The sequence below is a fragment of the Pantherophis guttatus genome, chromosome 4, assembly GCF_059756535.1.
Source record: "Pantherophis guttatus breed Tessera chromosome 4, ASM5975653v1, whole genome shotgun sequence".
Taxonomy (NCBI): domain Eukaryota; kingdom Metazoa; phylum Chordata; class Lepidosauria; order Squamata; family Colubridae; genus Pantherophis; species Pantherophis guttatus.
This window is the reverse complement of record NC_142066.1, coordinates 54,337,299-54,357,418: the sequence shown is the minus strand read 5'-3', so window position 1 is coordinate 54,357,418 and position 20,120 is coordinate 54,337,299. Positions and strand designations below refer to the sequence as shown.

The following is a 20,120-nucleotide window of genomic DNA, read 5'->3' as shown; positions in this document are numbered from 1 at the left end:
AACACAGTATGCTAGGACACAGCATTGCTGTGCTGAGCTAAACTCACCTTAAATGGGTCTGAACTACCACTCAACTCCCCTATAGGAAGAGAAAAAAAGAATACACATAAGTAGCAATACATGTGATCTCACTGTCTCCTATGATGCTCATCAATGCACATGCCAGAGAACTAGTATTTATTTTTAAATGCCAATTCATAGATTCCATATGGCCATTTGCATATCAAGTTGCAAATGGAGACATTTCCATGTTATGCCCTAGGAAACACAAATGTTCAATTTGGCATAAGAAAACGTACTAGCACTCTGAAATAGTCTAAACATTCTGAAACATTCTAAAACATGCTTAACTCAAATTATAGCAGGAAGGTTTAATTAGTGGAGAAAGCAAGCTCAAACAGTGAAGCAAGAGACAGGCTGACTCCCATCCCTTCCAGTCATTTTCATGGACACCTGTGAATCTGAAGGCTTTTTTAAAATATAATCTTGTTGCCATTTATGAAAGGCTCTTTTAAGCAAGCCCATCATCTAACTGCCATTACTACCTGCCCATCTACCACAGTCCACCAAGCCTTCAGTAGGTTTCTCCAAATGCTCAGTATTTCCTCTCTTTACTTGACAGACCAGAATAGCAGTTTGTCTATGGTAGGACTACCACTAATGTGCATTTTGGCAACCTAAGTAGGGTAACTCTAGTCCATCCTATGCACTTCCTACAAATGCCCAATCCAATTGAAAGCCATGACCACCTTTGTTTTCTGAGCATAGTGCATACTGCCATGCTTTTCCACTAAAAGCTTTAAACCAAGCACGCTTAACCTACTTAAGAATTACTGAGATATTCAGCAGATTGGCAAAAAACATTCTGATTGTACAACACATCAGTTCTCCCTGATTTTCTCTTTTTACATTTTCCCACAGCATGTTTACAGCAGTAATTGACAAACAATCCTGACACATGTTATAGTATAGTTCAATGAGAAACCTGCTACTAGAGGGATAAAAGCATCTGGAAGTTTGGCTACATAAGAAGTGCTCTGATGGATCTCAACCAGCAAATCCATCTATGTGTGGAGAACTCCTGCTATTTAGCTTCTGCTTTAGTAGTGCTTGTTTCTCTCCAATTAATCTGGCATGCCCATATTCATCACTCATGCAGAAACGCAAGAAAATTGGGCTTTCCAAAGGCAGGCACTTCTTGCAATGCAAAAAGTATGTGCCCTCTCCACTCCAAATTTTAATTTTAATTAAGATGCACAAAAGCTCTACAGGGCAATTGGGAAATTCTTTGCAAATGCATTATGCTATTTCATATAGAGATCAGATATGAGAACAATAAAGGATGACTTTCCACAATACACTCACCATTTTTATGTTTCAGGGACTTGGATCTTCGAGGAGAATTGGGATTCTGAAAGAAGTCAGGAAAAATAAAAGGTATAGTTTGGTATGGAGGTATGCAGAAATTCTGAATTTAATAGATTCTGCAACTAAATTCCTTCCCCAACTTGAAGGCCAGACTTTTCAACATTGTTTCATTTCAGTGACAAAGATCAGGCTACTCCAAGGTTTTGAACATCAGTAACAGCAATGCAGATGGTTAGGTTTTTAAAAATGTTTGGTTACCTGGTACCCAAATAATATTTGAAACAGAGAAAGAACAGAAATTATTGTGAAATGAATAGTTTTAAAGAATGTTGTTGATATACAGATACAGAACATTCATTACTAGAGTATCTGGGAAAGAAAATTTACATTCCCAATATATTTTGAGTTCTACCTTAAATTAATGGATTAGAGAGTCGTAAAAAGGGAAAAATTTTATTTAAAATGTTATAAATTTTTTTATGCCTGTTAGAGGCCCTTTCTCTTGTTTCTGTATTTGGTGCCTTCCCTTTTTTTTCCTCTTTGTTTAGCACTATCTGAGGATATAACCTCCTACAACTCAAAGGAGCCATGTGACCAAAAGATAAAATATGTAGACTCATAGAATAAACTCAGAAAAACCTTCCTAGAGGATCCAAATTGAGGCATAATCTTGCTTCTCAAGACCCTTACTGTAGCACAATTTCTCAGTTCTCAATCCAAATGCACAAGAGATTTTGAAACCCAGGTTTCGCAAATAGTATAAGATCATGAAAACTGAGAACAATTAGTGGGTCTGTTCACATACAGAAGAAACACACCTTCAATTTTTTCTAATACTAGAACTTTGCAAAAAATTTAGAAATGCTTATTTTAATAACAAAATCAATATTAAAGGAAGGCATGAGCTTACCTTATCCGATTTCCTCTTCTTTGCTAATTAGGAAACAAAAAGGAGATATTTTATTATACCATCCCCTTAAAACATTTTCAAGCTTAATTTTTGATCCAAGAATTATATGGGCCCATGTGGTCTGTATGTTAGAAACAATGTCTTGAAGTACCGTGTTTCCCCCAAAAAATGACCCACCCCGGAAATAAGCCCAAGCCTACTTGGGAGGCTAATATACACTCTACCCCAAAAATAAGCCCTAATGAAGGAGTGGGTGTGGCCAGCACAGGAGGCAGCACTTCCCTTCCCCGGTCACCTCATGGTTGCTCGGCTCCTTAATCGGGGCCCATGGATCAGCTGAGCCACCGAGGGCCGGGAGCTGCCTCTCGTTCCTTCCCTCCAGGCGCAGCCTGTCCCTTTCAAGCGATCAAATGTCGCTTGAGAAAAGGCTGCACATCCCAGGATTGCAACGCTGAAGGCTCGGAATGCAGCCTTTTTGACGAATGGCAAGAAACCCCCCTCCCCATTTTCCTGCCATTTGCAAAAAAAGGCTCCATTCCAAGCCTTCAGCATTGCAATCCTGGGATACGCTGAAGGCTCGGAATGGAGTCTTTTTTGTGAATGGCAGGAAAATGGGGAGGGGGATTTTCCTGCCTGTCATCCTTTCCTCAAGCTCAGCACAGACATACCAGCGTAGACGCAAGCAGCAGGACGCCAGCTGTGTCGGTGTGATGAAGCTTGCGGCGGTGCTGTTGTTCATGCGTGCAATGCCACAACAAGCCTTGCAGAGTCCTGCTCCAAGAGGCTGTGGCAGCGTGATGAGTCTCACAAAGAGTAATTTCTGGTGGAGTTTGGGGGAGAGAAAGAAAGACTTCTCCTGCTTTCCTTGCATGCAGCCAAAAGTTCGCAAAAGGCAGGAAGGTGAAATACCAAGGAAGAGGCATTGCGAGGGAGCCCATTTCTCACATTGGCCATGCAGGGGTCACCCACGCAGAGGCCGGGCCTCGGAATGGCACTCTGAGCAGGCGCCAAGCTGGAGGTGGGAGAGGGTCAGTCCCCTTACCCAGTTGCCCTCCACCGTTTCTCAACAAATCTGTGTGTGTGTGTGTGAGAGAGAGAGAGGGGGGGGAGGGAAGGAGAGGGAGAGAGAGAGAGAGAGAGAGGGAGGGGGAGGGAGAGAGAGAGAGAGAGAGAGGGAGGGGGAGGGAGAGAGAGAGAGAGAGAGAGAGAGAGAGAGAGAGAGAGAGAGAGAGAGAGAGAGAGAGAGAGAGAGAGAGAGAGAAATGGTGGAGAGGAAACCCTTTCAAATAGCATTGCCTGCAATTCTTGTTTCTCCACTCCATTGTTTCTCTTTCTTTCTCTCCCCCCACCCTCTCATTCTCTCTCTCACACAGAGACATTTGATCGCTTGAAAGGGACAGGCTGGGCTTTGCTTCTATCGTAAGCACACACTTCCCACAATCGCCTGTCCTTTTCTCAAGCAGCAGCAGCCGAGTAGAGACAGGGGGAGCTGATTCTGACAGGCCGCATGGCTTTCTGCCTCATCACAGCAGCAGCCTAAGCAACACCTGAGCTCCAGGCCTGGAGGAGCGCAAACTGTGCTCACCACCTGCTCCATAGCCACAAGGTGAGCTGAGGAACAGAGGGGCCCTCGGCTGCAAGGTTGCCTGGCACAATGGGCAGGGCTGGGGCTAGCAAGAGTGCACTGGAAATATCTCCAGGCACCCAGAGCAACAGAACTTCCGGCCCTCACTGGATCAGCTGATCCGCAGGCTGTGGTTATAAGACCCAGTCTTATTTTTGGGGAAACATGGTAGGACAGAGTTCTGAGTCTATATTTGTAGTAGCCCAGAGAATTCATTCTTGTCTCAAATTAGAAACAGAGATATGTAAAATTGAAGTTAAGGCATGGAGGCTGATGTTAAAGTATGATTAGTTTATTAAGTTATTCCCCCTCAGATTTAGTTCAGCTAATAAAGACTGATAATTTTCCATCAAGTTGGCATAATGCCATAGAACAAAAACTAATGACATATGGGTTATCAATAGAGTACATGTGATGTATGGGATATAACAGTGCTGAGCATACACTTCTGCAAAGATTAAATGATACCGAGTTCCAGGTGGAACAAAGGCCCAACCAACAAGTGTGGTTTCATTGGCCAAGCATTTAAGCTTGTTTGGGAGCCTATCTGGTTTTGGAATGCAATGCTAGACCTTAATCTAGCTGGGCTGATTTTGGCTTTGCAAAGGTTTTAGCTGCTTGTCCGCTTCTTTATGGACTCACTGAGTGGTGGGCCTCCTCCACCCATGAGGTATCCATGCATGCTTAACGACCTGCGCATTTACCTAACAGTGGCATCAGGGAAAGCAGGAGTGACGGTCATTAAGCAAGGCTGTCTCACATAACAGTCACTACCTGTGACCGTAATAGGCAGTCTCCATTACAGTAGCAGGTTCAGGATTACCATAATTAATTAATAATGAATTAATAATTAATCTGTTCCTCTGCAACATATCGCCATCAGAGGAAGCTAAAGTTTTTTCATTCTCTTGAGGTCACTTCTGAAAACTATTTATTTATTTATTTTTATTTATTTGTTTCCATTTCTATACCACCCTTCTCCAATAGGACTCAGGGCGGTGAACAGCCAGAGTAAAAAACAGAACATACAAAATTTAAAAACAATTTAAAATAATTAAATATTTTGGCCATAAATTAAAACAACCCAATTTAAAATCAATTTAAAATTTAACTCAAGCCAGCCCAGCTAGTTGAAATAAATAGGTTTTCAGGGCCCGACGAAAAATCCGGAGGTCTGTTATTGTACGTATCTCTGGGGGGAGGTTGTTCCAGAGGGTGGGCGCCGCCACAGAGAAGGCTCTCCCCCTGGGGGTCGCCAGCTGACATTGTCTGGCGGACGGCACCCTGAGGAGACCCACTCTGTGCGAGCGTACTGGCTGGTGGGAGGCTATTGGTGGCAGAAGGCGGTCTCGTAAATACCCCGGCCCTAAGCCATGGAGCGCTTTAAAGGTGGTCACCAACAACTATGTCTTTAGACCCACAGTAGTACAAAAGTGGCCAATAATAACTCGTTGTGGCATTGACAGTCTCTCTCTCCTGCCCTCAAAGTTGGGAACTTTATCTTAATCCAGGGTGAATAAAAATCGATCATTAAAAAAAACAGATTTTTTTTATTTAAATCAGATTTTTTTTTAATCACATTTATTTTAATAAAATGCTTTTGGAGTAAAAATCTATCTAAAGATAGTTTTCTATTTAAGATACATTAATAATTTAGTTTATTCAGCATGAAATGGAGCATAGTTATGTAGCATGAGGTTGTATATTCTGCAACATTGGGACTGTCGTTGAGTCAACAGCGGGTCAGAGGAGGAGCAGAGATGACAGTTGGCTTTTTAAAAATTATGATTTAAATTGAGTTGATTTAAATCAAGTCTTTTTACTAGTGATTTAAATGATTTAAATCGTGATTTAAATCGACTTCATTTAAATCAAATCCACCCTGTCTTAATCCAAAACTTTTGCATTAGACTCCATATCGCATCTTGCTCAAGATGCAAGATTGCCCATTTGAACTCACCAAATTACACCAGAAGAACCTTCTAGAAAATCTAACTCGTCAGAATTTCTGATTAAACTGGCAGCCAAATTCAACATCAATTCCTCATTCTAGAAAGAGACTTCTATTTTTACAAAAGACCAAACACACAAACACATCTTTGCTTCAACTTACCTTTCTTCTCAGATCCATATGACCAGTCATTATCATTTATGTCATCATTGTCCTCTTGATCACTCTCAGATTTATTCATGTTATTACTACTTGCTATCCTGCAGCAGGGAGAACAAGAAAAAGAGTTCTTTTTTCTTTCAGGATGAAAAATTGCTATTAGAACTGCCACTTTCTGTTCCAAACTCATGCAAAGGGTGATTGCCAGGAAATGTAGCATTGCTCCAAGGCATTGCCAGACAGTAAGGAAGCCCAAAGAAAATTGGCAAGTGTGTGGGTATAAATCCTAGGAAAAGGATGAGCAGAGTTCAGGTTTCCAAGATTGATGTTTGTGTCTTTTTTAAACTTAGAAACTCAGACCCGCCAACACAATATTCTCAACTGAGAAATTGGTCCCGAGTAATACCACTGAACGGAGCTTGCCATCCTTCCATATAACAATTCCAAATTACCCATTAATTGCAGTAGTATAATAGGGAGTAGGTAGAAAGTTGGAAACTTTGTTAGCATTGAATGAATTAAAGGACAAAGTCCAGCACAAAATGAGCAAGTATGTTAATTACCAACTATCACTATATTTCTTAGCATGTATAACAGACTTCCTCAGCCTGGGTGCTACCTATGTATGGATTCCAACTTCCAGAATTCAGCAGCCACTATGATACCAATATTAGGGAAAGCTGGTTTACAGACTGGATAGCATTTCTGATGAAACTTATCTGCAACCCAGTGAGGCAGGGCAATATAGACTCAAACTGCAGTGGAAACAAGAAGCTAAGAAAGCTAAATTGTTTTTTGTTCCTGGAATTGAGAGTTTGATGCAAAAGTAAAACTTGTACCAGGTGCTTTCTGACTTGCAGCACAATCCCTTAAGTGGAATACCACAGGAAATTAACTCATTTCATGGTGCTGAGTACATTCTTCCATCGTAATATATAAGCAGAGAATTTGCTTTAGGGGCCAATATTTTGCAATTACAGTCCATCCCTTGGCATATTTTAGCAGCTGTGGGAGCAGAGGTGATCTGTCCCCGTCCACACACACACACAAACACAGCCAGCCGAGGGTTAAGGAAACACTTTGGAACGCACCCAGTTTCTTTATCTCCGACTTGGCAGCGATAGACACACCGTCTGCCAAGTGCCTTTATTTTCACAGAAAAACAGACAGATAAAATACTCAGCTTCCAAATGTCCAACAACAATAATTATTTCTCTCCGCAGTTCCGAACGAGGCTTTAGTGACTATCCAAGGTTAGTTTTGTTCGTCACAAGGATCACTGACCACTACCCTCTATTATATAGTCTCTGGGGTGTGGTCCAGTGACTCAGTTCTAATCCCTAGCACGCCTCCTAAGCTGCTGCAATCATTTATCACGCCTTCGGAGGCGTGTGTCCAGGAATGATGTTTCTTCGTCACTCTGATCCGAGCCACCTGTCTCCCTGCTAATCTCCTCTCCCTTGGCTGGCACCTGAGACAATGCCAAGGGGAGGGGCCTGGAGAGGGAGGCCTGGCTGACTCCTCTTCCTCATGCTCGGAGCTTTCTTCCTCCGATGGGACAGGCTCAGAGGGCGGGGCCACAACAAGAGGCACCAAATAGAAAATAGGGAATTGATTGCCTATTTTGTTGTTTAGTTGCTAAGTCATGTCCAATTCTTTGTGACCATAGCAAACCAGGCTCCCCCATCTCCCGTATTCATGTTCATTGCATTGATGACACTTTCTAACCATCTCATCTTCTGTCATCTTTCTTCTTTTGCCTTCAATCTTTCCGAACATCAGAGTCTCTTCCAATTAGTCCTTTTTTCTCATTTGATGGCCAAAACATTTGAGATTCATTATCTGTTCTTCCAAAGACAGTGAGGGTTGATTTCTTTTAGGATTGACTGATCTGATCTCCCTGAAGTCAAAGGGACTCTCAAGAATCTTCTCTGAAACCATAATTCAAAGGCATCAATTCTTTGGTGCTCAGCCTTCCTTACTGTCCAAATTTCACAACTATACATTACTATTGGGAAAACCATGGTTTTGACTATACAAACTTTTGTCAGCAAAATGATGTCTCTGATTTTCATTATACTATCTAGGTTTACCATAGCTTTCCTCCCAAAAAGCAAAATGTTTTAATTTCATGGCTGCAGTCACTATCTGCAGTGATCTGAAGCTCAAGAAAACAAAATCTGTCACTGGTTCCATTTCTTCCACTTCTATTTGCCAGGAAGTGATGGGACCAGATGCCATGATCTTAGGTTTTTTAATGTTGATTTTCAAACCAATTTTTGCACTTTCTTCATTCACCCTTATTCACCTAATTGTTACTTCCTGACAGATTTTTTAGGAGACAGGTAAGGTGATCTGGTTCTCCACTCTATTTAAGAACTTGCCACAGTTTGTTGTGATCTGCACAATTAAAGGTTTTAGCGTAATCAACAGAAATAGATGTTTTTCTAGAACTCCCCTGCTTTCTCCATACTTTGAATGATTGCCTCTACTGCAGGTGTCGGCAACCCGCAGTTCCGGAGCCACATGTGGTTCTTTGGGCCCTCTGCTGCTGCTCTCTGTCCCATCACTGGCTGACTCCGCCCTTCGTCCTCCCCTCCCAGTCACTCCTCACCTGGCCTGAAAAGGTAAGGGTGATGGCAGGGGGTGGAGAAGCGGCCGGGGCTGATTCTCCGGTGGCTCACTCTTGCTGGAGCTTCTTCTGGTCCTTGTTGGTGCTGGGTGTGCCTCGGTCGCTTGAGGAGACCCGGAACATGTTCTCCGCTGTGAGACACTGGCCCGACCCAGCTGCAACTGATGCCAGCCTTGCTAACACGTGGGTTTATGGGTTGGGAATGGGATTTGGAAGGAGGGGACAATGGAAAGGAGAACAGGCACGCAGCACCCAGCTTTAAGACACTTAGGGCAGCGGGAAAAGGGAGCTGGCCCCACTGAACCTCATAAACCCATCCCAGGGGTCAGGAAAGCTGAGGCTGGGCCAAGCTGGCAAGCTCTCCTTGGGGCTCTTCGCTACTCCTTTTTGGAAATACGGGCTGGCTGAGGAATGAGCACAAAGCGGAGCAGAGGCATCCCTTCAGATGACACTCCTTCTCTTCTCATGACCCCCTGGCCAGCTGTGGCAGGGCCAGGAGTGTGCGAATGAGGGGGGAGACTCTCCTCAAGCAAGCAGCTGCCCGCCCCGCCAGCACCTTTGCTGTGCTTTGGCCAAGCCTGCTGGCTCGTTTAAGGGGGGTCTCACTGCTTGTGCGCACACTCCTGGCCCCACCATAGCTGGAGAGAGAGAGATATAGAGAGACGGGGAGAGGGAGAGAGAGACATAGAGAGATACAGAAAGAGGGGGAGAGAGGAGGATACAGAGAGAGAGATACAGAGAGAGGGAGGATAGGGAGAAGGTGAGAGAGAGACAGAGAGGGAAGATAGAGATGGAGAGGGGGAGAGAGATATTAAGAGATAGAGAGAGAGGGAGAAAGAGAGGAAGAGGGGGAGAGACAGAGAGATACAGAAGGAAAGAGAGAGGAGAAGAGAGGGAGAGATACAGAGAGGGGGAAGATAGAGAGGGGGAGAGACAGATAGAGAGAGGGGGGGGAGAGAGAGAAAAGGGTTTTGTGGTTCCTGGTTCTCTGCCCCAATGACCAGCTGGGTAGGCGTGGCTAGGGGGTGTCATGTGACTGGGAATGAGTGACTTAGAGTTGGCCATGCCCACCCAGGTTTTGTGGTGTTTTTTTTTTCTATGGGAAACAGGTCCAAATGGCTTTTTGAGTGTTTAAGGTTGCAGAGCCCTGCTCTACTGCCTTTCATATCTCCACATTCTTTGCCATGGCGAACAAATGTAAAATAATGATGAAAAAATGCATCAGTTCAACTTTTTCAGTGGTGCATAATTCAGGCTAGCATGACAATGAATAATGCATTACTTTAAGCATAGAATAAACATAAATCACTGGAATCCCAAAATTAGATTTTCTTTTCTTCTTCTGATACTTCTGATTTTCAAGCATATCATCCTTGGTCTCAGCTCTTTTCCTACTAGAAAAAGCCTATAATGTTCAGAGGCTTCTTATGTCCTCACCTCCTATTGGCAATGCGGCTGCTGTTCCGACCCATACCAAGGCACTTCTCCAAGTGTGGGGCGAAGCGGGAAGCAGCAATGCTTCGGCTACAGTTTGGGCACACACACTCCTTAGTCTTCCACTGGTTGTATACCTGGCCAAAAATATCCAGCCCTGGTTGATCCACAATTTCTGTAACCAAAAGAGAAAGAAGGATGTCTCTCAGTTGAACATATAGCCAGGAAAAGAGCTACATACATACGCATCTCAAGAACTTCACCAAAGAATAGCAGCTTAGATTGACAGACATTTTAAAACAGTCCAGTTTGTCCTTCTTTTAAGATAAGCATTACAAGAAGAACAGTGACCTACAATGTAGTTATCACTGTTGCTACCAGAACAATTCTGTTATAGAGGGGGAAACAAGAACCTCCAGACACTAAAGTGGCTCTGACCAGCAGACACATATGCAACACTCTTTCAACTCTCACAAAGCTCCTTGGATAGTCGTAGAACTAACTCCGCTCCCCTGCCCACCCCCCACATACACACACATACACACACTTCCCTGCCTAGCTTATCATTATTGAGCAATAAAAGTTAAGATCATCTTCCATCAGAGTACAAATCAGGCATGATTCTGTTTAGCTTCTGAGCCAAAAAATGGTCAGGTGCTGTCATCAGCTCAGCTACAGCAAAGAGACAGAGCATAACACTGTGTGCACATGTGAGCCAGGTTAAGTGGCAGCAAGCACATCTGATTTTAAACAAAAAAATAGCAGCCCAATTGGCAGCTGTGTATGCTTAGTTGAGGACCCTTAGCTGGGTCTGCACAAATGTATACTAGACAAATGTCAAGATATACCGAAACAAATAAGTTTTGTAACCGTTTAATGTCTTGTATGAATCCAATGTATTAATAATCCTGAAATAATATGTCCTATTATACTATATAGTAAGGTTTTACACCTAAGCATGATACCTAGTAAGCAAATATAAGAAGGGCACTGGCTAAAGTACACACTTACCAAAGTCCTTCATACTATCAGGATCTGTATCATCCAGAAAGAAATATCCACATTTGACAGCACGGTGTACCTCAAAGCACAAGCCAAGGCAAGCATCCTCAATCAAGTCAGTATAAATATCATGAGCCAAAGCCTGCAAGACAACAAGACCAAAAATGTCTTAACTGCAAGAACAAGGGACATCGGGAAACCTGTATGTTATTACATATTATATTTCCCAATATAAAGAGAATGTATTCACTTTCAGGAAATGCTGACATTTTAAAAAATCTCCTTAATATTTATATACAAATGTCAAAGATAGATGACTCATAGCACATATATCTAAGCAAAGCTCTGACTACAGTGGGCTCTTCACTCTGTCCAAAAGATTTTTTTCTATTAATCTATTCATTTCACCATAATCTTTTTGGCTCTGCTCTATCAAAAACTTACCTCTAACTTGCTGTTATCCAGGCCCGACAAAGTCATTTCCTCCATTTTCATTTGCAACAGCTATCAGAAAAGATGCTGAAAATGCAACATAGTAGAGGCGAGGCTGAAATGGAAAGCGGTGCTCCTAAATGTAGACAGCCAAAAAGATTCAATTATCACTTCAAGAAAATCTTACTTTCATAATGGAAAATAAAGCAATGAATAAGAAGTTATTCAGAACAGAAATATATTAATAATAGTTTTAATTGATAATGCATATAAATTATCAAAAATTCTGAAAAGTGCAATTGGGGGGGGGGGGATTGGGAGCCATTTTTGAAAAACCATTCTTGAAAGAAGTAAAAGTTTTAAAAACCTATTTTATAAATAGCCCTTGCCTCCAGCAGTTTTTGTAATATTTCTCAATTTTTAATATGGGTTCTACTACTTTATTTGGTGGAAACCATATTCATCTGCCTCCCCAGCTGACAGAACTATTGCTATGGTGTGGTAATGAATTAATGTGAAGGAATTATAACCTGCACAGGACTCAACCTCTGAGTTCATGTAACCCACCAAAGTATTGTAAATGGTAACTTAACAAGTTCCATGTTGCTGTGTACATGCTGAGGGCATCCTGACCATGACCTCTGACTACCTGACAGATTCCTGGGAAATTAATCAAAGTGCCAGATGGCCATCCTCTCTCATGTTGACAGTGTGCAATATTCATTTGTTGCTCTGGCATTGCTTTGTATAGAAAGATGAGCTATGACAGTGGTGAAATTCAAATTTTTTTACTACCGGTTCTGTGGGAGTGGCTTGGTGGGCGTGGTGTGGCTTGGTGGGTATGGCAGGGGAAAGATCCTGCAAAATCTCCATTCCCACCCCACTCCTGGGGGAAGGATATTGCAAAATCTCCATTCCCACCCCACTCTGGGGCCAGCCAGAGATCGCATTTGCTGGTTCTTGGAACTACTCAAATTTCCACTACCGGTTCTCTGAACTGCTCAAAATTTCTGCTACAGGTTCTCCAGAACCTGTCAGAACCTGCTGGATTTCACCCCTAGGCTATGAATCTTATTAGAGATTTATAATATAAATATAACAAGCTTCTTTTTCTCCTCCACTTTGTAAAATTTCATGGCATTTTCTGGAAACTGACTAACATGCCAACCTATGGCCTTAAATTCTTTTATCCAATGGTCTATTCCAATTATTAGCTTGGCTTTTGAGAGAAACAAAGTATTAGAAGTATCACGTCCATATTCCACTGTTCAATCTTCAGTCAAAACACAATGCAGGACTTAACTTGTCATTAGCTTGGATGAAGTACATGCTCCTCTCTTTCTTAGCAGTGAGTTATATTAAGTATATTCTGCCCACCCATCCACATAATACATCCAATTTTTATGGCTTTGATACTTTAATCTTCTCAGTAAGATCTCAATTTAGTGTTAAATATTTAAAGTTGTACACATATACTATCTCAATTCCAGATGTTCTATAATTACAACTATCAATTGGCTGGGAATTATGGGAATTGCAGTCCGGCATATCTGGAAGGCATGAGATTAGGGAATGTTGTTCTACATTTTAGATAGGGAAGGGTAGCCAAGACTTAGCGCTCCCATGTAACACCTCTCCTGCGTGAGCTGCACTGGCTCCCGGTGGTCTTCCAGGTGCATTTCAAGGTATTGGTTACCACTTTTAGAGCGCTCCATAACTTAGGACCTGGGTACCTACGAGACCGCCTTCTGCCACCGGTAGCCTCTCACCGGCCAGTACGCTCCCACAAAGAAGGGCTCCTCAGGGTGCCGTCAGTCAGTGTCGACTGGCCGCCCCCAGGGGAAGAGCCTTCTCTGTGGGGGCACTTGCCCTTTGGAACGAGCTCCCCCCGGAGATACAGAGGATCCCGGATTTACGCACTTTCCGCTATCCCCTCAAAACTTTTTTATTCCAACAAGCTGGGCTGGCCTCTTTTTAATTGTTCAATTTTAATTTGTTTTTTAAAAAAGGGGTGTTTTAATTAGTATGGGCCAAATTTGTTTAATATGTTTTTAATTGTTTTTAAAATTTTATATTGTATGTGTTTTATCTTTGGCTGTTCACCGCCCTGACACTTCGGGAGAAGGGCGGTATATAAATCCAAAATAAACTAAACTAAAAACTAAACTTAGGATATAAATGGTTTCCAACATGACACCAAAGCAAGGAATTATTTATATATAGATCATTCTGAACCACTACGTATATAGCTTTCACTACCCAAGGCCATTTTTCAGTTCTCCACGTCCATTATGAATCTAATAAAGTCAGTGTCCCATTCCGTTCTTTGCCAGAATACATTGATTAATCCTTCTGGAATTGACAGACACCTAGAAATTTTCCCAGGATCTGACCATAGTTTCAAATCTTTTGCTAGAGAAACCTCTAAAGATAGCAAAAAACTCTAAAAACCCATATATGTTCAAATGCTGAGAATGCAAACACCCAAACTAATCAATATTTTTAAATGACTGGAACTGGATAAGGATAGAGGTATATAAATATTCATGATTCTTAAGCAAGAGAAAGGAGCGGGGAGAATAAATTTTAGAGGCCAAAGAGTCTCTGTTTTATTTTTTGGAAAAATCGACGTAGACACATTTCACAAGTGTTATGCCTACTGAAAACTCAGACACCAGATAAATTTATGAGTAATATTCAGTGCTTCAAATAGGATTTCAGGATCTATAACAAGCAAAACCAGAATAAAATATACAAATATCAAGAAGAAATACTAAGAAAATGATGCATACGTATAACTAAATCCAATTTTCTTGGAAGCAGAATCTATTTTAAGGAGAGTACTTTTATAGCACTGGTTAATGAAAACACTGCTATCTTAATCCTGGATGATCTGCATACCAGCTCATTACAATTTAATATATTATGTACTGGTCAAATATGGGGCAGGGGGTAATAGGTTGACCTATTCCTTTGTGCAAAAATAGTTGGCCTAAATGAGAACAAAGCAGACCGACCAGTTAGAATGGATAGTTTCCATAAGGTCCAATATTCCATCTCCAGCTCCAACAATTGCTATCTTAATATTGGAAAGAACGGGGAACAAAAAAAAAATGCCAAAAGGATAAAAAATATCTGCAACACCTCAAAAAGGAGAGGGCACAAATTAAACAAGCCCATCCCATACAAAAACACACCTCATATCTAGAAACATTAAAATTGCATTCACTGATAGTATGGATAGATTGCACAGGTATAAGATATACATTCCATAGCCTCAAGAGGTAACTGTCAGATTGAGGTGAGACCATTTGTCAAATGCAGGGAACACGAAGGAAGAAAAAGCAAAAAACTGAAAAAAATCTGTTTAAGGGCTTTTCCAAATCAACACCTTCATCTTAAGGTGTCTTCTGTCTTATTCCTCTCCCCAGCACACTTCCACAGAAATCAAGGCCCACCAACAAACAGCTTTCTCTCTCTCTTTTTCTTTTTAAAGACATCAGATTAAATAAAATTAGATTGTAACCTGGCTATTTCCAAGATTCAAAAGTTTCTGCTGGCTCCCCCTCTCCCCACCACCCCGAGGCAATCTACATTTCAATGGTTTTGAAAGGGAGGGATGAGGATAGACAGAGGCAGAAGCATCTGTATTAATCAGCTCTTATCTACTTTTGAAAAAAGAGAATGACCATGAAAAAACCTAGGTTGAGATTGTAAATCAACAATGGATGTGGAGCCCACAAATCAGCTAGGCATTTAAAAGAATTGGGGCAGATTTGGTGTGTGTATTTATGTATATGCATATATATGAGATAAATGGGATTTTTAAAAATCTAACATTAACATACATGATTGACAGAACCATGGCATCACTGGTACCGATCAGTGCTACTCAAAACCTCTCTTTTCTTCTAAGAACTACACGATCCAAAAATGCATCTTTAAAAAAATCTGTATTCATATTTTCAGGCAGAGGTTTTACATATGTATAACTCATGGCTTTTTAAACGTTGCAATGCCCTTAAATTTTAAAAAGGGGTGTTGGTATTTAAAAATCCCCCATTTGGGGGTGGGGGGTAGGTTGGCACTGAGAAATGAGAAAAATAATCCATATACTGGTACATATGAAAACACCATACAATCTAGATGGGGATGCAGAAATTGCCTCTTATTTAATATAAGGGAATTGTCATCTGCTGTTGATAAGACTAAAAGATGCAAATAAACCAGGTCTCTGTCACTCTCTAACACATACCTTGTATTATGTATTGTGATGGATTTGCTCAAGAGAAATCTTAATCTTTAATAGAGCTATCTCATAAAGAATGGATGGGCTTGCAAAGCTTGGTAGTAATTTCAAGTTCTCTTTGGCACCCTATTGTTGGGGAAAGTACTCCTTTAATGCAGATGCAGCCTTCATTAGCTTAACAAAGTCAAAACAAAAACTGGACATTATAGGATACCCCAGATCTAATGCTTCCCTGCAGCCATCCATCTGGAATCACCTTCCCTTCATCCTGGACACTGTATCCATGCCTAAACTCAGCTGCCAAATAGGAAGTTGTCCGTTTGGAACACTAGAAGACTACTTCTCATCACCAAGACTAAACAATGGTGGCCAGTTTTACCATCTATTTGGGCCACTTGTAAAACTTGAAAATAGGAAAGAATTAACCAAGTTATTATTTAAATTGGCTATTTATTGTACAGCATCTCTCAAAGCCTAGCTTTCATTTCCAACTGCCCCCTATCCAGGACCTTGGTATATCACTTTTTAATCTCTCTTCTCTGATTCACAGCTCTTCCTCAAAATATGCTTTATCACCATCAACTCTTTCCTTGGTTCCTGTGCCACGAAATCTTGCAATAGTTAAACTATTCCCTTTAAATTTGGCATATGTTTTAAAAAAACAAAAAAACCTGTTGATTTCATTTTTTTTCAAGCCACAGAATCAATTTAGGTCAACAGAAGCTGACATGTCCACCAGGTACTTAAATACCATGTAGGATTAATTTGGTGCCCGCCATTCTCCTGCACAGATTTATCTCTTCTTCAGTGCAGAAATTGAATTGATGCTCAAATGTACAGCCTTTATACTGGTTACACAGGATGCTGCACAAGCACCCTGCCTAGAACAAAACTGAGCCTCCCCAGATGGCTTTATTCTCAATCCAAGGTGGGATACAAGCCAGGGTTACTCATCAGAGGAAAATGCATTCCTGCTCTACTCTGAGGAAATTTTATCTTTTCAACTATTACACCCCACATTCTAGAAAGAAATAACACTGGAAATAAGTATTGGAGCCAAGTCCTATTTTGAATGACAAAGAGAACGGACAAAGATGAAGTAACTATAGGAGGAACATTTTCAGTGCTCTGGTAGAAGTCTAAAAACAAAACCAGATAGTAAATGCTGAATAATGCAGAAGAGAAACTCAATAAAAGGAACTGATGATCTTAAATTTTCTGGACTGTAATTCCTTGACTATATTGGCTGCTAACAACAACAAAAGTTGGCTGCTGGAGTCAAGTTGGGAAACAATTCATTCACAGCTATTATGTGCCTTCCATGCCTTGTCTGAGCTCCAAGCAACTCCTGCCTTTATCCAATTCAGCCGTCCTCCATTATATCCATTAATTTCCAGATCTTTCTGAACATCTACTGTCAGTTCTTCCTAATTTTATTAACTCATCTTCTTCAGCTGAATCTTCTACATTCTATCATTTTTTGCTTTTCATTAAGCGAAAAAGAAGAGATAAGAAAGAATACATACACATGAATTTGAGAGTCTCTGTAAGATAAGTTAAAGTACTGGATTTGAAATGAAGGAGATTCCAGGTCCTGGTTCCTTCCTTAGGCATGGAAAACAGCTGGGTAATTTGAACTAGTCACTTTCAGCTGCAATTTAGGAAGTATAAAAAATCTTATTCCTTTTTTCCCCCTTGCCAATGACTTTCACAAAACAATCAAATACATCTGCTTATTTTGACTATCTTATTCTTTTCTTCACCAAATGGGTTAGGGTTATTAATTGAGATCTCTGTGAATTTAGATATCTTCACTATAATCACAACAATGATATTGCACCAATTACATCCATAGTGAGTAAAAAAAAATGAAGATGATATTTTAATTTTGTTGGGAGCAAAAAGGGAACAATCTACTTAGGGCTGGGATTTCATATTTGTAAATAACATTTTTGCATGTTTCAAAAAAGGATAATCATATTTGATTATGGTTGTCTGTATGAGGTCCATGATTATAAGCGAATCACAAATTAACATATTTTCCACCCCAATTACTCAAACTAATGCAGCTAAAGTACAACTGTAGTGCATCTAGAGAGTACCACTTTGAGAAAGGTGTTTTTCATCTTTGCTCTTATCATGCTCGTTTTTTTATTCCCACTAAACCTGCCTTCACACACATCCTTCGGGAAATATTTCACTTGGTAAAAGGAGTTGCCAGTCACATTCTGCCTTCATCCAGACCTAGTTGGTTACTCTTCCTCAGGAGCTTAGCAATTGCATTATCAGAGGATTGAAGGATTGCTCAAATTAGCATCTGGTTTACCCCAACAGTTGAGCATTTGCTTTGGAAACTTTCAGCTGTATATTCCCAACATTCCACAGTCTGAGGTAAGCAGTCTAATAACTTAAGTAAAGATTGGTATGTTTGCTACATTTATGTCCTTCTGCTCTTTCAGAAAAACCAGGGCAGGACACATGTTCTTTCTTCTCTCATTTTATCTTGACCACATCCTAGAGAAGTAGACTAAACTATGTGTGTGAGCCAGGCCCAAGGTTATTTATGAAGCTTTATAAGTAGAGATTTCTCTCCTCCACTGGTATTTAACTGGTATCTGTGCTAATTCTTGTTAAACCTATCTGCCAATAATTTACTCAATCCTATACAAAAAAGAAAGTTGCTTTATTATATCAGGTCAAAAGTCCCTTTAGCCCAGCTTTCATTGTCCAGAAATGAATAGTCCAGTGTCCCTGAAACATTGCAAGCAAGGGTAAATTCAATAGCTCTCACTATTTTTTTCCTGTATTCAGAAATGCAGTGCTCCTGATCACAGAAGCTTTATTGAACAATGCTGCTTAGTAGCTGCTCCTCCAAAAATGTAATTATCTTTTAATCAGGTCTCTGAGCAAACAATTATTTCCCCCCCCAATACCCTCGCTTCTTTAATCCCCGGCCGTGATTTTTATTTGCATCCCACATCGGTTTATCCATCCCATTTCTTACTTCACCCCACCCCTGCCTATTTGCATGCCCCTGACCGCTCCCATAGCAGCCCCTGCCCCTATTTTACCTTCCCCAAATTATTGTCCTCCCCCACCTCACTTACTTACCTCCACTCACGGGGCAGGAAAAGGAAGAGAAGTCTCACAACCGACCACCTTCCACTTGATGGCCCGTGGCTGCTCCCCAGGCGGCCTGCTGAGCCCCAGGCGAAGCAGCCATGCCCCCTCCTCACCGGGCCCCAGCTCAGCGCAAGGCCCCTGGCAGGAAGAAGAAAAGACGGACGGATGGATAGGTCAGTCCGGCCTAGCGCATCCACCTCCTTTTCTTTTACAGAGGATCCAACACTGGCGGTAGCAATAGGAAGGGAAGGGGGGGGGGGACACCTTTTGCAATAGACACTCAACCGAACTTGCTGGTAATGGGGCGGGCACTGGAGGAGGGCACAAAAAAAGAAGTGGGTAGAAGGGCACCCAATGGAGTAGCTCTTAGGGGGAGGGGAAGGAAGCGACCAATCGACACGGTTTCTGTCTCTTCTTCTACTTAGTCTCGCTGTCATTCAAGGTTGTTCGCGAGGAGTCGCTGTTTGCTGGTACATTTAATGTAGAATGTCAGAATTTTCCGGGGCTGTGGGGAAGGGAAGGCTGGAGTTGGGGAAAGGGACAACTCCCCCCCCCCCGCGCGCAATACACTTAAAACTCAAAAAGTGGCCTGGTATACCTAGTCGCGCTCGCGTCCTTGTGCTGATAAACTCGCTCCTAGCCCTCACTCCTGAGCCCTAGACCCTAATTTTGAAAAACAAAATGCAAAACATGCCACTGAGCCAGGGCGAAGGAGTTGCATACAGTCCACCACTCCGGCCAGTTCTTTCCCAGGTATTCAGGTCTGGAATCCATGTAGTTAAAACAGGTGGAAAATAATGTCCCTTGAGTAATTCCACCAGCCTCTTTTTGATCCGATGCTACCCAGAATTCTCAGACTTGTGGAATTTTTCCACACTTCTGGAAAGGACCGGGAAGAAAACACACCAAAATAGAATTTCCAGATTTGAACTCTCACTTCTTTTCCCACCACGAAAATTAAGCACTGTTTGTCCTCTCAAAATCTGCTTGCGGAGCTCAGCCTGCACCCCAACATCCACTGATTCAATTATAGTACAAATTCAGATTTGAAAAATGCAGGTCCTGAGTTAAACTCGGGGGAGTGGGGATGCACATGATATATGTGATTTCAATAGATCTATTTGATTTCAGGCAACTGATCTCTTCTTGAAGAATTTTCGGTTAAAAGGAAAAAAGCTTGAGAGACTAGCTTTTAATGTATTCTAAAATAGTTTAGTATATCCAACAATGTACATA

The 20,120-nt window shown here is 41.5% G+C and overlaps 1 protein-coding gene across 3 annotated transcripts in view; it reads right to left on the bottom strand.

Annotated features, from left to right (window-relative positions):
- ATXN7L3 (ataxin 7 like 3) overlaps nt 1-19,303 on the bottom strand; it is a 31,245-nt gene extending 11,942 nt beyond the window's left edge. The window contains exons 1-9 of one of the 3 annotated variants that reach the window (XM_087893997.1): nt 18,873-19,149; nt 17,288-17,412; nt 11,525-11,648; nt 11,090-11,222; nt 10,082-10,253; nt 6,016-6,113; nt 2,279-2,301; nt 1,366-1,411; nt 48-79 (exon numbers count right to left, since the gene is read on the bottom strand). In XM_087893997.1, coding sequence (XP_087750123.1) covers nt 48-79; nt 1,366-1,411; nt 2,279-2,301; nt 6,016-6,113; nt 10,082-10,253; nt 11,090-11,222; nt 11,525-11,575 — 555 coding nt within the window. In that variant the 5' untranslated portion in view covers nt 11,576-11,648; nt 17,288-17,412; nt 18,873-19,149. Of the gene's footprint in view, nt 1-47; nt 80-1,365; nt 1,412-2,278; nt 2,302-6,015; nt 6,114-10,081; nt 10,254-11,089; nt 11,223-11,524; nt 11,649-17,287; nt 17,413-18,872 lie in introns of all 3 variants that reach the window. The other 2 variants (XM_034415927.3, XM_034415928.3) reach the window with 2 other exon arrangements.
- Nucleotides 19,304-20,120: the final 817 nt, after the last annotated feature.